Below are 17208 nucleotides of genomic sequence, written 5' to 3' on the forward strand. Positions count from 1 at the left end.
TCTCCCTGACCTCTGAATCATCAGATTTACAGCTCGAGGAGGATAGGTAATTCGAAATTTCTCAAAGAACGGATAGGTGCTATCCAAGGCATAAACGAACGGCCACTCGAAATCCCGAACACCGTTTCAAAGATCATATAAAGTTTTCGAAAACCTTGATCTCATCGTCTGTGATTTGAAAAGAAGCTAAAATAATTTCTGATAAGGCTAAGTAGGTGGTCTATTACTGCTCTTATAAACATGGATATGTAGCGACACATGAGTCATAGGACGATTCGAATCGGAAGTGACTTTTATTGTTGTACCTTAGAGTATCAACGCTGTTTTGATTTGCAAGGTTTAAGAATAAACAAACTTTGGACAAAAACATTATCGCTGTTATGAATAATCGTCAACCGGAACCACATATGACCTTCTGTAAATCCATCGGACAATATAAATAGACGGACATCCCCTCTAGGGAAAGGAGTCTTTAGAGCGAATTAGTATAGCGAAGAATATAGCGAGCAGCATAGCGAGTCATACGGTAGAATCAAGTGAGCGATGGTTACGACCGACATGCACTATCTCTGTACTTGTACTTAAAATGATTTTAATATAATTAACTATTACATTTTTACTACTCGTCTCTTTAATAAACTAACACGTTAATACTTAAAGTACTTAAAATTTTGTCCACGTTGACTGCCGTTGCAAAGTTTGTTACAAAAAGTTGTATAGTACTCAATTGTTCGAGGATATTTGTCTACTTATTCGACTATTTCGTAACGAAAGTAATAAGCGTAGAATATTGTACTTATTAATCATTTTGAAGATACTGTCGTCGCACAGCAATTTTCTATAAAATTTTGGAGTATAACAACTTGTATGTACTATTTTTATAAACAAAATAACTGATAAATAATTGATCATTTTTAAGATCATGGATCCGCACGTGAAAAATTACGTTGTCTGTGATAAGCTGTTGACTCATGGACTCAGAAAACTACTAGTCAAAAATAGTCAATAAGGAATTTTTGATAACATTACTAATCAGTAGATTCAACACTATTGGTCTTTGTTGAATATGTAATATATTTGTATTGTACGTGCGAGGGAGAGGGAACGTAGAGCGAAAACACAAACAAGTATGTATCCCCTCCCTAGTATTAGAATACTAGAATATTAGAATATTCACATAACTCTGCTCGCCACGTGGGCTACTCGCCGGAGGCCTAGGACACGAGATTTCACACTGCACTTCTCTCTTTTTTCTCAACGGAGTTCTAGGCCATCAACGCTCACATACATACTATGGAGGGGATACATACTTGTGTATCGTTTCTCTCTACGTTCCCTCACTCTCCACATACAATACAAATGTACCATATATGCAACGTACTTAATCTACAAAATACATTTTTTGTATTATCTTCGGTTGCCTTTGTTTCTATTTCTTTCGGTAATATACGCGTGTTCTAACAGTAATTATAGTTATAAGGGGCTGAAGCATTTTTTACATAATACGATAATTATACAATATTAACAGACAATTACATAAATTGTGAACAAAAATTTCTGCCATCATTTATTTGCACTTTACATTAACAAGTATTTGAAGGTTTGTTTCTTTTTGCAGCAGGAGTCAAAGAAGTATTTAGTTGATGGCTATCAATTGCTAAAGTACGAACCAAAAGTTCTACCGGAAGGAAAAATAGCTCAACATGCAGAACAAAATTTACACGAAATAAATAAGCTCTTAAAACGATTCAATGTAACATAAACTTTATCAGTACGTAGTTTGCTAAGTAAGTTCTACGTTTGGGAGTAAATATTAAACGAAAAACAAAACTGTATATATACATAGCCTTCGTAAGCAACAAACATATTGAAATAAAATTGTTAAAAAAATTTTAATAAGTATAATTACAAGCGGTAGTTATCATGTATTAGCATTCTTTGATTGAGGGGTTCATTTTTAGCACATGTTAGAAAAATTAACACATGAATCAATGATATAATTTATATTAACGTTCTCTTAATTTGGTAAGTAATTTTAGAAACTTCTAACGAATCAACAATCTTAGTTCTTCTGAAAGGGATACGACGATAGAATAAATTCTCCACATGCTTTATATATATTTTGCCGGCAGCGAAAAATACTGAAAAAATACCGAATGTACAACAGAGAGGGATATAGTAGGGGTACAATACAGTACAGGGCGGAAACGATAGAAAAAGATTAAAAGTTTATGTATCAGGGAATATTACCGTTGCAACGACAAACCTTCTTTCTTTTCGGTTCCTTGTGAAAAAAGATTTTGCTACTGACGAACCTTTTTTGAATAAAGTGAGATCGAACATGATACAATTTGATTCATATTTATTTATCTAATTAATAATTCGTTCTTTCTAATATCGTTTCTGGTAAATTCAAAATAATTTCAATAAATAAATAAATTCAATAATATTATTATTATAAAATAATAATTTACTATTTTGTGTACAATTTATATAATTCATATTTAATTTATTATTTATTATTAATAATTTACTAATACTATTAATGAAATAGTAAAATAATATAACTATAATATATAATTATAATAATACAAAATTATATATACAAAATAATATATAACAATAATAAATAATTATATATTATGTAACAAATAGTATATAATAATATACTAACATATATGTATAACTGATTTGCTTTATACATATATATCATATATGTATCATATATACACATATGTATGAGAGAGGAAATTTCCTCTGTGATATTATATAGATATATATAGAGTATAGCTATTTTGCACGTATCTACAAATTTTATATTGTTCTTTATGTAGGTTCCAAATTTATGTGGTAAAAAACAGAGTAATGCAAGTAAATTATGACTGGCAATACAAAAGAATTGTAATAAAAAATTGTTAATTTTTAACTCACAAACATAGACCAGACAATATTCAGACTTTGCTATACTACATTAGAAAATGGAAGAGCATAAAGAAAGCAAATAAGATTCAGAAATGAAAGAAATAAAAGAAAACACAAAAACATCTAGAAGCACAGTGAAATATAGAAAATATATTTACCGTAGTGATTATTATTTGTAAATATAAAATAATTATTAGGAATTCAAGTGTCCTGCGACATTTGTGCGTGTTTGATGAATGAGTATATGGATGTCGCTGGCGTGCTGTTTGTAACATAGCGTTGATACACTTCTTGTTCTCTTTCCTTATTTATGGTTTTCCATTGATTTTTCGGTTCGGCATGCATAGTCTCGGAAGTCGACCCTTGTGCGTGTGTTGTAACGAATAGACAATATAATCGACGTGCGCGTTTCCAAGTTTTAACAATGATTTTCATAATATCAGATAGTAAAAATAACAATGAAAAGGAAGTAGAAGAAAATTTAAATCAAAATATTCCCAAAGTTACAATAGAAAAAAATTGTTGTTTTATATTTTTCAACAAAAAGTTAAATCTAATACAAGATTTCATTAAAAATTAATAAAATTTCAAATTAACATCAGAATGAAAAAATTAATTCAGAGATCAAACATTAAAATAACAATTTTTTAAACTAATTATCTTTATTTACTTATACTTACTAGCTTTAATACCACCATGAGAAACTTTTAACAGAGATCAACAAATTCAATATGAAATACAAATTTTAAATGTAACTTAATGTCTTCTTTTAATTTCTTCTTTGTTAAATTTTGTACTATTAATTTTTTATTAATGTATTAACCCTTTGCACTCCTATGTCGAGTATGACTCAACATCAGTTTTTATTTCAGGAGCTACTTTGTCGAGTCTCACTCCACATTCTTTCAATTCCACCTTTTTTTGTGAAATGTGCGAAAGAAAACAAGGATTGCATCCTGGAAATTGTTTCAAGATACACTTAATACTTACATACATAATACATACACTTAAAAATTACAAAATACAACAATAGCGTGAATAAAACTGATATTTAAATGAATTTGTTTCTTCCTTTATTTATTTAAATTGTCTTATTTTTTAGTTAAAGTAAATTTCAGATAAAACACTTAAAAGCGTTAGGAGCTGCTGGTAACAAAATTGAAATAAAATTTGGAGTGCAAAGGATTAAACATATTTTCTAATATAATAAAGATATCATGCTTTAATTCTTTAAAAAAGTCATATTATAACTTTCATGTAACTAGTGTTACAATAATGCAATGATATTGTTAATTAATAAGATCTTAATGTAAAAAAAATTATGTAATACTATCATATTGTAGATTAAAATACCTAAGATAAAAGATAAAAAATAAATATTTAATATTATACAACACTTCTCACTTCATCTAAGTAATTGTGATACACAAAAAAATAATAAATATAACTAGTTAATCTAAATATGGTATAAATTCGTTTTACATGTATTGTATTCACTATTGCATATTCTAACTCACTGTATTATAATATTTTTATCGTGTCAGTATCATTTAATTTCGCAGGAAATCTATGGAGAAGTACATACATACATATGTATATATATATATATATTACATAGAATATTAACTAGGTTATGTTTCGATCACCACATAGTTTATACCTAAAATAGGTGTGGTTAGTTGTGTTAAATGATTTCATATTATTTAAATCTACATAACAAAATCCGACACAGTCATGTCCTACAATTCTTCTACTGAAGCGAATTGTGTTTGTAGTGAAGATATTAAAAAAGATGAGGAATCTAATTTTGATTTGGTTTTAAAAGAAAAGTGGATGGAAGCCCAGAAGAATGGAGTGTTTCGTTATATATTAAACATTCAAGATTCGAAAATATTGGAAGGCAAATATCACTTTTTAGTCCAGGTAATGTTATTAAATAATTAATTATAATAAATATTTGTTTAATTTATTTTTAAATATTTTTTAGTTGTTACAATTTTGTTTAAGTAATATAGTAATTTACAGGATAAAATATTTCACATGTTTTTATTGTTCACTTGTCATATGTGTAAATGTATGCTTTAATTTTACCATCCCTTGCATAAATATTCGTAAGATAATTTTCTAGTTCAAATTTTAATAATTACAAATATGTTTTGTGTATTAATGTCATTAATACCTATAAATCTTGTTACGTATGCTTATCTCTTAGTTTTAATACTTACAAGTACAGTTTGTTGATAACTTATAAAATAAAAATAAGCAGACAAAACAAAAATATTTACAAAATCAGTGACAATTTACAAAAATAAAAATGAAATAAATATTATGTAACTGTAATTATATCTAATAATATAATATAGATAATATTGTTTATTCTAGGAATTTTTATAAGAATAAAATTATATAAATTAATTTTATAGTGCAAAATCATATATAAAATAACAGTTAAAGAAGTAGCAATGAATATATCATATTTGTTATTATATTGCCAAGACAATATCAGGATTGTTTATTTATTAATCAATGTATTATACTTTTAGGAATTTATACGTATTAGTGAACTGAAATTATTTAATGTTTTATGATTTATGATTGTGAGAATCATAATGTCTCTATCCCCGATTGTATTTCAAAGAACTTATAATCCTTTAACACATTGGCATCACAGCATTTAGAAACTCATCTATATATATCATTCAGGTTCTAGCAGAGGAATCCAAATGACATATATGTGAGTCATGGTGCTAATGTGTTAAGTTACTCTAGTATGACTTAGTTAATATAATTATTTAACACAATGAAAAGAAAAAAATAATTATATCGATTCATATATATGTAAATTCATAATTAAGAAATAACAATGGAACTGCAAGACATTTGTATTACTGATTTAGTTAAAATTCTGCATATGGGAAGATCCTCACTCTGCAAAAGTATTCCATTATGAGGGCAAAGATCCAATATTTTTTGAAACATTAGTGATTGAAATTTTACTACTACGCTAAAATGTGATTCAACTATGGTATTTAACAAACAATGCGATAGTATGATGGTAATCCGTTAAAGTCCTATGCTAAGATTCAGGATTCAATTCTTCTGTATACATATAATGTCTGTTTTTCAATATTTTTTTTATTCTATTTTTTTATTCTATTCTAGTTTTTATTCTATTTTGACATAAATGTTTCTTCTCTTCTTACCTTATTCTTATGATAAATAGCATTTTATATATACAATCATAAATATAACATTTATAAATGAAACATAAATGTAATATTGTTTTTTCTGCATAGTAAATAAATTTGAAATACTGTAGTATTCAGTACTTTAATGTCCATAGAGTGCATGATATATTGTTAGAAAACTTGTAAGTAGAGGAGTTCAATGATGAAAGTTTTGGCTACCGCCAACCTCACATTCAGAAAACTTAATATTTGAGAAAAATCATATTGCGTGCCACAGTACATTTATTGGAGTATACAATTGCTGATTAACCAGTTAGCTGTTGTGCCTTCTTTGAAAACTTTGAAAATTGTGTACCTAAAATGTATCACAAAAAGTAAGCGATGAAGTATAATGGCCAAATACAGAGTATGTGTGGCTGTTATAATATAGAATTAAGTTGTAATGAAATGACGGTTTTATTTTTTAATTTTATTACTGATATGAATCGCCATAACACAAATTATTGCCATTTTTTGACATGATGAGTATACCCTGGTTAAACATGCCTCCCTGCTATAAACGTCGCCTATTACTAAGTTGTTGTGACTAGCATCTCATTAACATCTTTTTGCAAAAAAGATTAATATGTGTGCGTTGCCAGAGTGCTGGTTGGCAAAATGAGTTGGTATTGATTTGGACAATAATGTGGTTACCTATGGTATGCCCGACCTACACAATTTTATCTATCTTCTCAGCATCGGACATTTATGGTGGCTGAGACTTTGTTGGAAGACTTCTGAACTCATTAGCTTGTACCTGTACCTGTATCTGTTTGCCAATAATGTACTTTATCTTCCAATGGGATGTTGCACCTTCATTTGTACATTTAGTCATTAACCAGATCTTGGAATACTTGTGTCTTGTGAATATGACTTCCGTTAATTTAATCCATAGAAATTGTGGTTAAAAATTTGCAAAATATCTAAACATTGTAAGGAATACAAAATTAGTAAAATAGCAGTTTTTATCTAAAGCTACTTTTATCTAAAAAGTATAGCCAGTGAACGGGGTCAAAAGAGTCCTACAACCGAATTTATGTAATGGTGTGCCATATAATAGTTTACCAAAAAAAAAACATCTTATATCAAATTTCAACTTTTTTTCTCATCTAAAAAATAATTGATCTTATACTGATGAAGATAAAATAGTAATGTATATTAGATTGATTCTTATATGTACTGATATTTTGTATTCATTAGACATAGGCATTAAATGTCTAAAATATTTAATGATTCAAATTTTTATAAAAGTTTTATATGAACAATCCAATTATATATTGTCCTCTGACAAAACATACCATACAAACTTGTTTTAATCATTATATAAATTTTCTTTATTATTGGTAATCTTATAATAAATAATATTTACTTTTTTTAATATTTAATACTGACCATTTTTATTAATTTTAGCTAAATATTGATCGCGGTTATAAAAGAAGATCTCCAGAAAATATTATTTCAATGAACCAACCTTTCAATGAGAAAGATTTTAACTTTACAAAACTTGTGTCAGAAGAACAAATAATGAATTTAAATAATACAGACAAAGATGATATAATTGCAATTAATGCTAGTCCGATTGAATACTGTCATTCTCTGCTGTTGCCACAAAGATGTAAACAATTACCTCAACTTGTAACAAAACATAGCTTAGTGAAAGCTGTTGAGTTGTTTTCCTTGAGTTTGTCTTCGTAAGTATATTCCACCTTTGAAGCAAAAATAACAGAAATTAAATCTTTAATTAATTTATAAATACATATGTTGATTGTTAAAAAGTGCAATGTCAAAGGAAAGTTAATAAAACTTACACATTACTCTCATAAACTTCATTTTTCTTAATAATATTTATTAAGCATTATTCAGTTAATGAAATAAGATTATTGTAGTAATGCATTATGAGTAAAGAAGTAATTATTTTATGATTCTATTTTATTTTTGAAACTTTAATTGTTATAGCATAAAGCTTAATCAGTGATGCAATTCCAATTTAATAGGAAAAATAAAAATTTTGAAATTTTGGCATGATTTATTAACATTTTCTGACATTTAAAAATATTTACATTATAACTATTTACAATATCACATTGTTGTTTACAGTTTATAAGTATTTTCAATTAACCTTATTGTATCATTAAGCTTTTAACCTACAACGTCGTGTTAGAGACGTGGTATATCCTTCGGGCCAAACATAAACAACACGTGTACTTTGTACGTGAAACTTTGTATATTTGTTGGGATACATGCGACAAATGCTTTTTTTTCTTGTCCGCATTCGGAGGTGCAGTATATTTTCTTGAAAAATATTAGAAAGGTACCCCTAAAAATAACTTTAAAAAGAATGTTAAGCGTTGTTGAGGACATTGAAAGTTCTGCTAACATCGCAAAAAGTGATTTAATAGATATTTTAAATAGTGATAGTGACAGTAGTGATATTTCACTTTCTGTACGAGAACGTTGTAAGCGACTGGTTATCGAAGATGATACCGACGACGAAGATCACAGTAATCATCAACAACTAGAGCTATGGATTTGGAAAGAAGAAACTAATGTACCAAAAATTTGAAACATATACAGAGATTTGTGGTATAAAAGTGGCAACTTTGAGTAAGTTAGGTGAAAACAAAAAAGAAGTAGATGTTTTTAATATAATATTTGATAATATATTTTGGGAAAATATTGTTATGGAAATGAATCGATATGCAAATCAAATAATGAACAATGAAAATAAAAAACTAAAACTAGACGAAACTTGGTTTCCTGTAAACTGTGGTGGGATCAAAGTATATTTTGCACTATGTACAATAATGACTGAAGTTAAGAAACCAACAATACAAATAAATTGATCTAAGAGAGCAGTCATAGAAACTCCAATTTTCAGAAAAACGATGTCATTCAAAAGATTTCTGTAAATAACTAGATGTTTGCATTTTGCAGATAGCAATTTGGCTAACAATACAGATAAATTATGTAAAATAAAACCTTTTTTAAACCTTTTTTTGAATCAAAGATTTATAAGAAGTATATACAACGCAAGAGGACATTGTTACCAATGAATCATTGATGAATTATAAGGGACGCTTATCCTACAAACAATTTAATCCATTGGAAGGGACAAGATCCGGTATAAAATTTTATAAATTATGTGAGTCAAAATCGGGTTATTGCTATGATTTTAAAATATACATTAGTAGTGATAAAATATATTCTAGTGACAGTGCATCCTAAAGTGTTGTCAAAGAACTATCACAGTCAATATTACATAAAGGACTGTTTAAATCTGTAATTAACAGTAAAAGTAATGTTGTTGGAACAGTGTGCTCCAACAGAAATAATATGCCAAAAGATTTTTCTAAAGTAAAATTAAAAAAGGGTGAATATAGAATGAGGAACTGCAATGGAATACTGGCATTGAAATGGAAAAATAAACAAGACTTTTATATTCTTTTTTCAAAACACGAAACAGCAAAAATGATTGAACCAGACAAAAATCGATTCAATTGTACTTTGAAACCAAAATGTGTCATTGAGTATAACAAAGGAATGATTGGAATTGATCGGCAAGACCAAATGTTAGCATGCTTCCCTGTGATGAGGAAATGTATGAAAGGATACCACCGAAAAGTTTTCTTTTACCTCTTTAATATTGCTTTGTTCAACTCGTACATTTTATTCAACAAAATAAATACTAGGAAAAAACGGTCTTACACTGAATATAGGATTGAGATAGCTGAATCATTACTAAAAAATATACCGTTACCAGAGTATAAACGAAGAGGACGATTATCGAAGGGAGATTTACCAGAGAGACTGTACGCGAAATATTGGAGTTGTTTTCCAAAGCATATAGACGCAACAATATCGAAATCAAGGCCAGCAAGAGCCTGTAAAGTTTACACAAAACATAAAAAACGTTATTGCTTAGTCTGTGCCTTTCGGCTTTGGACGAGCTTTCGATTTTACGTCTCGTTTACCTATTACACTTCTTATATATCTACCTCCCCTCTTATCTACTCTATTATATTGCACTCCCTTAATTATTCTGTCTCTAAAATTATGGCAACTTTTGGGCTTTCGCCTCCTTGCTATGCTTCCTTATTCCTCCCCGTCTTGTATTGCCCTTCTCTTCTCCATTATTGTTTTCAGTTCTGTTAGTCCTCCAGTCTCGTTTAGTATTTTTTCCGTGTCCTTTGGTCCTCCCGTTATTTGGCATTCTTCTTCTATTACACGTTTTACATTCTTATATTACACGTCTCAGGTCTGTTGTTAGATATAGGTTGGGGTTGATATTCATGTTGATTCACACGGATTGATTATCACACCTTTTATTTCTACTTCTTATACAAAACGTCTGAACACACCGGATACGCTTAAGCAATTAACACGTGGTCGACTTCTAAGACAAAAGAGCGTCGTTAAGAGTCGTACCAACTTAGCTTATAGGAACTAGCGGTCATACCAACTTAGCGTTTCTCAACAAGGTCTTCTTCTTTCCTTTTACATAGCCTGCATCTTTTTTTCCCCTCTTCTTTCCAGTATTCTCTTGCTTTAGTCTCGTTTCCACATCTGAATCTTGCTAATATTTTTCTGTCCTTCCGCTTCAGTCTTCCTTTTAAGTATTTTGATTCGCTTATCCTTTTCCTCCTCTCTTCTGCTTCTTTTTTCTCCTTTCTTCTATAATTTGGTGTACTGCCATCCTTTCTTGCTCTTCTCTTGCTTCCATCTGTATCCCTCCATTTCTCACCTCTTCTAGTCCTTTCTTTCTCTTTCTTGCTCTTTTCCCTTCTTGTCCATTCCTCCAGTTTCTCTCTCTTTACTTTATGCACACTTTTACTAGTTCCTTTTTTTGACTCTATGGTTTTCCCTTCATACCTTGCTGCTTTTCTTAATGCTTTTTTTTTTATTTCTGTTAGCTTGCATTCTTCTATCAACATATAATTCGGTGTTGTCATATCTGAACCTAAGATCTATTTCACATATCTTCTTTGTATTCTATCCAGCTTTTCTTCCATGTTCCAGTTCCACACCTCTGTTCCAAACAGTGCCACGCTCTCTACCAGTGCTCCAAACACCTTCGTTCTCCTCTTGTAGTCCTGTTTGAAAATTTGTTCTCCCACGCTCCATGTTTTCTTCATTGCTATTATTGTTCTCTTTTTCCTATCTTGTATGTGTTTCTCATCACTGCCGTTTTTCTGTAGTATGTACCCTAGGTATCTTATCTCGTCCACTCCCCTAATTTTCATTTTCTTTGTCTCCTCTTGTTCTTTCTTTTTTCGAAAACTAATATCTTGGTCTTTTCCGTGCTCAGCTCCAATTCGGTTTCCTTTGAAAATTTTTCGAATTTTTTTAGCATTTCCTTTAGCTCCCCTTCTCTATCCGCCATCAGCACAATATCGTTTGCATATGCCAATGACCATACCTTCCTTTCTCCTACCATTATGTCCCCGACTTGTCCTTTCCTTTATTTTTCTTTTAGCCCCGCCACGTAGACGTTGAATAACGTCGGGCTCAACGAGCATCCTTATCTGACTCCCCTTACTGCCCAAAATTCTTTTGTGTTGTTATCCTTGATTCTCGCCACATTCTTTGTTTCTGCGTACAACTCTTTTGTCCTTTGAATTAGTTTTTTGTTAAACCCCATTTTTCTCATTTTCTCCTCCAATTTCTCTCTGTTTAGCCTGTCGAACGCCGCTTCTAAGTCCGCAAAGCAGGCATATAGTTTCCCTTTTTCTCTACTCAACTGTTTGTCTATAATATGGTTTATCACAAATACCGCGTCGGTCACTTCTCTTCCTTTTCTAAATCCGAATTGACTCTCTTCCAGTTTGGTTTCAATCTCTGCTTTCAGCCGTTCGTCCAGTACCCCTGCGTAGATCTTGTATGATATGTCCATTAATGTTACTCCTCTGTAACTTTTCGCTACTTTCTTGTCCCTCTTCTTGTATATCGGACATATTACTCGTTTTTTCCAATCATCTGATATCCCCTTCCCATTTCATATTTTCCTTAACAAATCCCATAACGCTTCCCCTACTTCCTTCGGTGCATACTTCCATGCTTCATTTTCTAACCCGTCTTTCCCCATTGCTTTCTTCTCCTTCAAGTTTCTTAGTTGGTAGATCACCTCTTACTTCTCCATATTATCTTGTTTCTCCTTCATTATTTTCTCTTCTGCTCGATGCTTCCGTTTTTCTGCCCTCTTTGTGCTCTGTTCCTTCTAAAATTTCCATAAAGTGATTTTTCCACTCTTCTTCGTTTATTTCTTCATCTATACTCTCTCTTCCTCTTCTATATTTATTTATGTATTTCCATACTTTTTGTTTTGTTCTGATTTTCTTGATTTTCACCATTCCTTCTTCTTCGTGTCTTTCCTTTCTTTGTTTGCGTCACTGTTTGAATGTCTTTTTTTCCTCTATGAGCGCTTCTCTACTGCATTTTCTATTCAGAAACTTTGTCACTTTCCTTTTCATCTCTCTTTTCCTCTTTTTCCACTCCTTGTCGTACCACACTTTCTCTTCCATGCCCCATTTCCTTATCTTCACTTTCTTCTTTGGCATTGCTTCGTTTATCTTGTTTTCGATTTCTGTCCACATTTCCTCTACTATTCTTCCATTGCACGTCCAGTCCTTACATTCCTCCAAGTATTTTTCTACACTTTCGTTTGTCCATTTCCTTTTCTCCTGCTCTTCTTTCTTTTTCTCATTTTTTTGTAATTCCCCCCCCCCCTCCCCTATTTTTATTTCTAACGGTATGTGGTCCGACTCTGTTCTTTTTCCTATTTTCATGTCGATTATTTCTTCTGTCGTCTCCTGATTGTCAATCACACAATCTATTACTGAGTTTCCTCTCTCCCCAATATATGTCCATTCCTCTCCTTCTTTATCTCTGCCATTGATTATCGTCCAGCATCTCTCTTTCAGATACTTTAGCAGTGTCCTTCCTTCCATGTTTATTGTCTTGTCTTTTGATCGTCTGTTTTTTTCTTTCCCTAGGCCCTCGTTTATCGGCCCACCCTCTTCTCCCGTTTTTGTATTCCACTCTCCGCCAATGATCATCACTTCCTCTTGTCTTCCGTCTATTCTTTCCTCTATCTTTTTCCATGTCCCTTTTGTATCTTGATTATAAAGCACCATTATCCTATACGTTTTGTCATTGTATATTTTTTTTTCTACTTGCTATTCCTCTTAGTTCTTTATTTATACCCGGTACTACTCCCCCTTTTGCTCTTCCTTTTTTCCTTACTCTCATTGTTGCCCTGCATTTCCAGTCGAATTCTTTGGGTAGTCTATATTTTAATTTTTCCCATTTGCCTTCCTCTATCCATGTTTCCGTGAATTCGATCACGTCTTCAGATATTCCCATATCTCCTTGTCCTTACTTATTAGCCCTGCTACATTCCAGAAGCATATTTTCATCCTCTTTTTATCCCCCTTTTCCCCTTTTTTCATTTTTCTCCCCCTCTCTTTCTTTCTTCCTCCAGCCTCTCTTCATTTTCGTTCTATCTGTACCATCTATTTTTTATTTTTAGTTTCTTATATTCAATTCTTACATATTCGCCCTTTTCCCTTCTTACTCTGGCTATCCTTCTCATTTGTTGCTGTACCTCCCTTTCTTTTCTTGTCAGATCGTCATCTATGTATACCCCCTTTTTCAATTTGCTTTTCTCCTTCATTATCCTTATTTTTTCCTTCATCGATTTCATTGTCGCCAATATTATTGTGTTCTTGCCCCCCCCCCCACACTTTTATCATATGTGCTTTTTCTACTTCTGCCCCTATCCTCATTTTTTCGTTTATAAAGTCCTTTACTGTCTCTTCATTGTTTCCTTCGTTCCAGTCCACTTCTTTAATTACTATGTTTCTTCTTCCTTTCTCTCTCTCTCTCTCTCTCTCTCTCTCTCTCTCTCTCTCTGCCCTGTCCTGATCCTCCTCAATTCTTCTGATTCTGTCCAATAATTCTTTCTTTTCCCTTTCCCACTCTCCTTTCTCTCTGGCACTCTCTCTCTCTCTCTCTCTCTTTCCCTTCTTTCCCTTTCCTCTTTCATTTCCCTCTTCAGCTCCTCCACTTGCTTTTCGAATATATCTTTTATTTCCTTTATCATTGCTTCGAATCCTCTTTCGACTCCGGGCAAAACAATGTCGCCGCTACGCATAACTGTCGAATAAAGACGAATTTGAATCTTCCGACTCCCCCCCCCCCCCCCGCATTGTCCAGTATAAATAAACCGACGCAACCAGAAACAGTTTAGTATCTACGAGTATTTACGAGCATCTTTCTGTATCAACGAGCGATCCAAGTGTTATCACGAGTTATTTACCGAGTTACGGGACGAGTATTTATCCGCGATTTTATTTTGCGATTTATACTTTGTACTAACGACTTAGCGAATATAGGCTGTACATTAATTTATTATTTTAAATAAATTCGACGGTTACGACAACAAACGATAATTTGCAATAAATCTCATGGTCAAACATCCATATATACCTGTCCTCTACAGTTGTACGTTACTCATCAGAAGAACGGTGCGATTTGCACAACTTTGGTGCACTGCCGTTGGTTATAGCACGCGCTATTGGAACTTAAATCGCAAGGCAATGGATTAACTATCTTGGATTTGTGCAACATGCAACAATAAATGTCTTAACCGTTTGAGTCTCAGGGGTCGAAAAATCGCGAACAGCGCGCTAACGCTTGTCTTAATCGATTGCGAAGAGAAACAAGCGGCGCAATAACGCTCGTCATATTTGTTATTTTTCTGACATAGTTTATAAATATTTCAAGTTTTTGTAAAGATATAGAAAGGATTTGGAAATACAAATAATTCCCTTTATTTAGCACACAACAGTTATACATATATCTTAAACTCTAAAGACCTCGAAATCCTATTCGCACGCACGCTTGTTGTCAACCGACTCTTCCAGATACTTCCAACGACTGACTCTTGTCTTTTGTCCCAACTAAGGCCTGGACATCCTCTGACGCTTACACACACATTCACATGTATAGTGTAAATGTATCATGTTCCTAACAGTTTTGTTCAATAAAAATTATTGAGAAGATAACAATGAAATATAGAATACCGTCAGTCGTCCGTAGCGTTCAAATGTACTGGGACCTTTCGACACAAAATCTAAACAGCGCGATCGCGCTGCTTGGGACGCAAAAGGTTAAGTTTGTGATTTTATTGTTCAATAGAATCTAATTGTGAAATTCTGACCAAAGAAATAATATTACATATTTCAAAATCTAATCCATATTATATTTATACTTACAATAAAATAATATTTTTAATCTACTATTTTAAATAACCAAGAGCTTAAATATATTTGAATTTTTGATATGAGATCTACAGAGAATAAAAAAAATAATTGGAGTAAATAAATAACTAAAACTTAATAATTTGATAATATGTTGTTTGCAGATACATCAGGGTGGCTTTCAACAGTCTTTGTGCTTTTGCATCTGTGAACCATCTTCATTGGCATTTATACTACTTGAAATGGAGGATGTTACTGGAATATATTGTAACTATATTTTTATTCTTTTATTTCTTATATATATATATATATCCCACTAGTCCAGTCGAATTACATCGAATTAAATTATATCCATTTCATTAAAAAATTCAAATTGTTGTCCTATCGTTTAATGTGTTCCTATTGATAATTGAGAATGAGAATCTGTTCAAGGTAAGAGATTATTTTCAACAATACATAATCAGAAGTGGTATAATTGTAAAAATCAGCCTCTTCTCTTACTTATTGGCATATATCTGGGGACTGATTGGAGATAGAGGAAAATATTAAGAATGAATGTTATAGGTGATTAAATAAGCTATAAAATGAGTTGTGTTTTGTTAAGATAGCAGCACCAATTGAACTGCAATTTGGATAACAAATTATTATTATCACACAAGAATATCTGTGTGAAAAATTAATAACTTTCTGTATTAACAAATTATAACATGTGTTACAAAGTTTTATTCTTCTTAAAAAAACAAATGAAAACTTTAAAATTCATAATTTTGAAATAAACTTATTTTCAGGGTGGTAAAAAGGTGTTTAAGTATACTTATACTTAATTATAATTATATATATTAAATACTTGATTGAATGCTGAATGAGGGAGCCATTTTTTATTGATATTCTTGCTGTTTTTATATATATATAGTGAATTGGGTAGTTGCTATGTCAAAGAATCAATCGATTGGAATAGGGCAGTCATCACGATAATCATGAGTATCAGGATATTATTATAAACTATGGGTGCTTAATAAGAATGTTATGTTGCTATGACAGAGGGGACACATGGTACTCTGTTACTTCCAATTGTATTGATTTCTTTGTGACTTAAACACTCATGAACAATTGAAACATTTAATTATAAATAAATGGAATAACTCTAGAAATAACTACTTAACAGGAATGGCATTTCTTGAATTAAAAAACATTTATTATTTCTTTATTAAAATTTCATAAATCAACAATTTCACATATCGTTTTTTTTTTATTTTTTTTATAACTCGCGAAGCCAATTTTATTTACTAAATATTGTAATAATGATAATAATGCACACGGTGAGCAAGCTAAATTATACAGTTGTATGTACAAAGAAAATTTAAAAGAAAAGTTTTTAGTATTTATATGAACAAAATGATGAGTCAATAATCGTAGCTTTTGTATAAATCATTATTCGCTGTCATAAATAAAATGTGTACAATTATCATGGTTAGAGGAAATATAAGAAATTTTTTGACTATACAGTAGTACTACGTTTATCCAAACGACTCGAGAAACAAGATCATTTGGATAATAAAAGTTCACTCGCTACCTTTAACAGCTACTCTTATTATAGTAGGATAGTGGATACCGGAAGGTAGTGACTCTACCTCTCCATATGATTACTTATGCCTTGAAAACTATTTAACTCTTATTACTATTTATTTGTATAATGGCTGCGTGATATTCGTTTTATATCAGTTACTACAAAATAAATGAATAGATAAAATTTCAAATAAATGAAGAGGGTAATGAAGTCGATTTATAATGCTCAGGTCTGC

The 17208-nt window shown here is 31.2% G+C and overlaps 1 protein-coding gene and 2 long non-coding RNA genes across 15 annotated transcripts in view; 2 read left to right on the forward strand and 1 right to left on the reverse strand.

Moving 5' to 3' along the window:
- The first annotated feature begins 292 nt into the window (after positions 1-292).
- Positions 293-1716, forward strand: LOC126926116 (uncharacterized). Its single transcript, XR_007714283.1, has 2 exons — positions 293-536; positions 1619-1716. It is a non-coding gene; the product is annotated as an uncharacterized LOC126926116 (long non-coding RNA).
- Positions 1717-2759: 1043 nt separating this feature from the next.
- The window catches only part of LOC126926082 (GDP-D-glucose phosphorylase 1-like), an 88888-nt gene continuing 74439 nt past the window's right edge, over positions 2760-17208 (forward strand). For 4 of the 11 annotated variants that reach the window (XR_007714256.1, XM_050742204.1, XM_050742197.1 and 1 more), the window contains exons 1-3: positions 4603-4845; positions 7560-7840; positions 15571-15673. Coding sequence is in view for 9 of the 11 variants with exons in the window: in XM_050742204.1 (XP_050598161.1) it covers positions 4657-4845; positions 7560-7840; positions 15571-15673 (573 nt within the window). In the remaining 2 variants the exon portion in view is untranslated. The other 7 variants (XM_050742200.1, XM_050742199.1, XM_050742203.1 and 4 more) reach the window with 7 other exon arrangements.
- LOC126926108 (uncharacterized) lies at positions 6731-14857 on the reverse strand. Of its 3 annotated transcripts, none has more exons than XR_007714273.1 (3): positions 14634-14857; positions 7777-7855; positions 6731-7072 (listed from the first exon to the last, which is right to left on the reverse strand). It is a non-coding gene; the product is annotated as an uncharacterized LOC126926108 (long non-coding RNA). The 3 variants fall into 3 exon arrangements; XR_007714272.1 differs by lacking the exon at positions 14634-14857 and adding an exon at positions 8269-8685; XR_007714271.1 differs by lacking the exon at positions 14634-14857 and adding an exon at positions 8210-8685.

The sequence above is a fragment of the Bombus affinis genome, chromosome 17, assembly GCF_024516045.1.
Source record: "Bombus affinis isolate iyBomAffi1 chromosome 17, iyBomAffi1.2, whole genome shotgun sequence".
NCBI classification, from domain to species: domain Eukaryota; kingdom Metazoa; phylum Arthropoda; class Insecta; order Hymenoptera; family Apidae; genus Bombus; species Bombus affinis.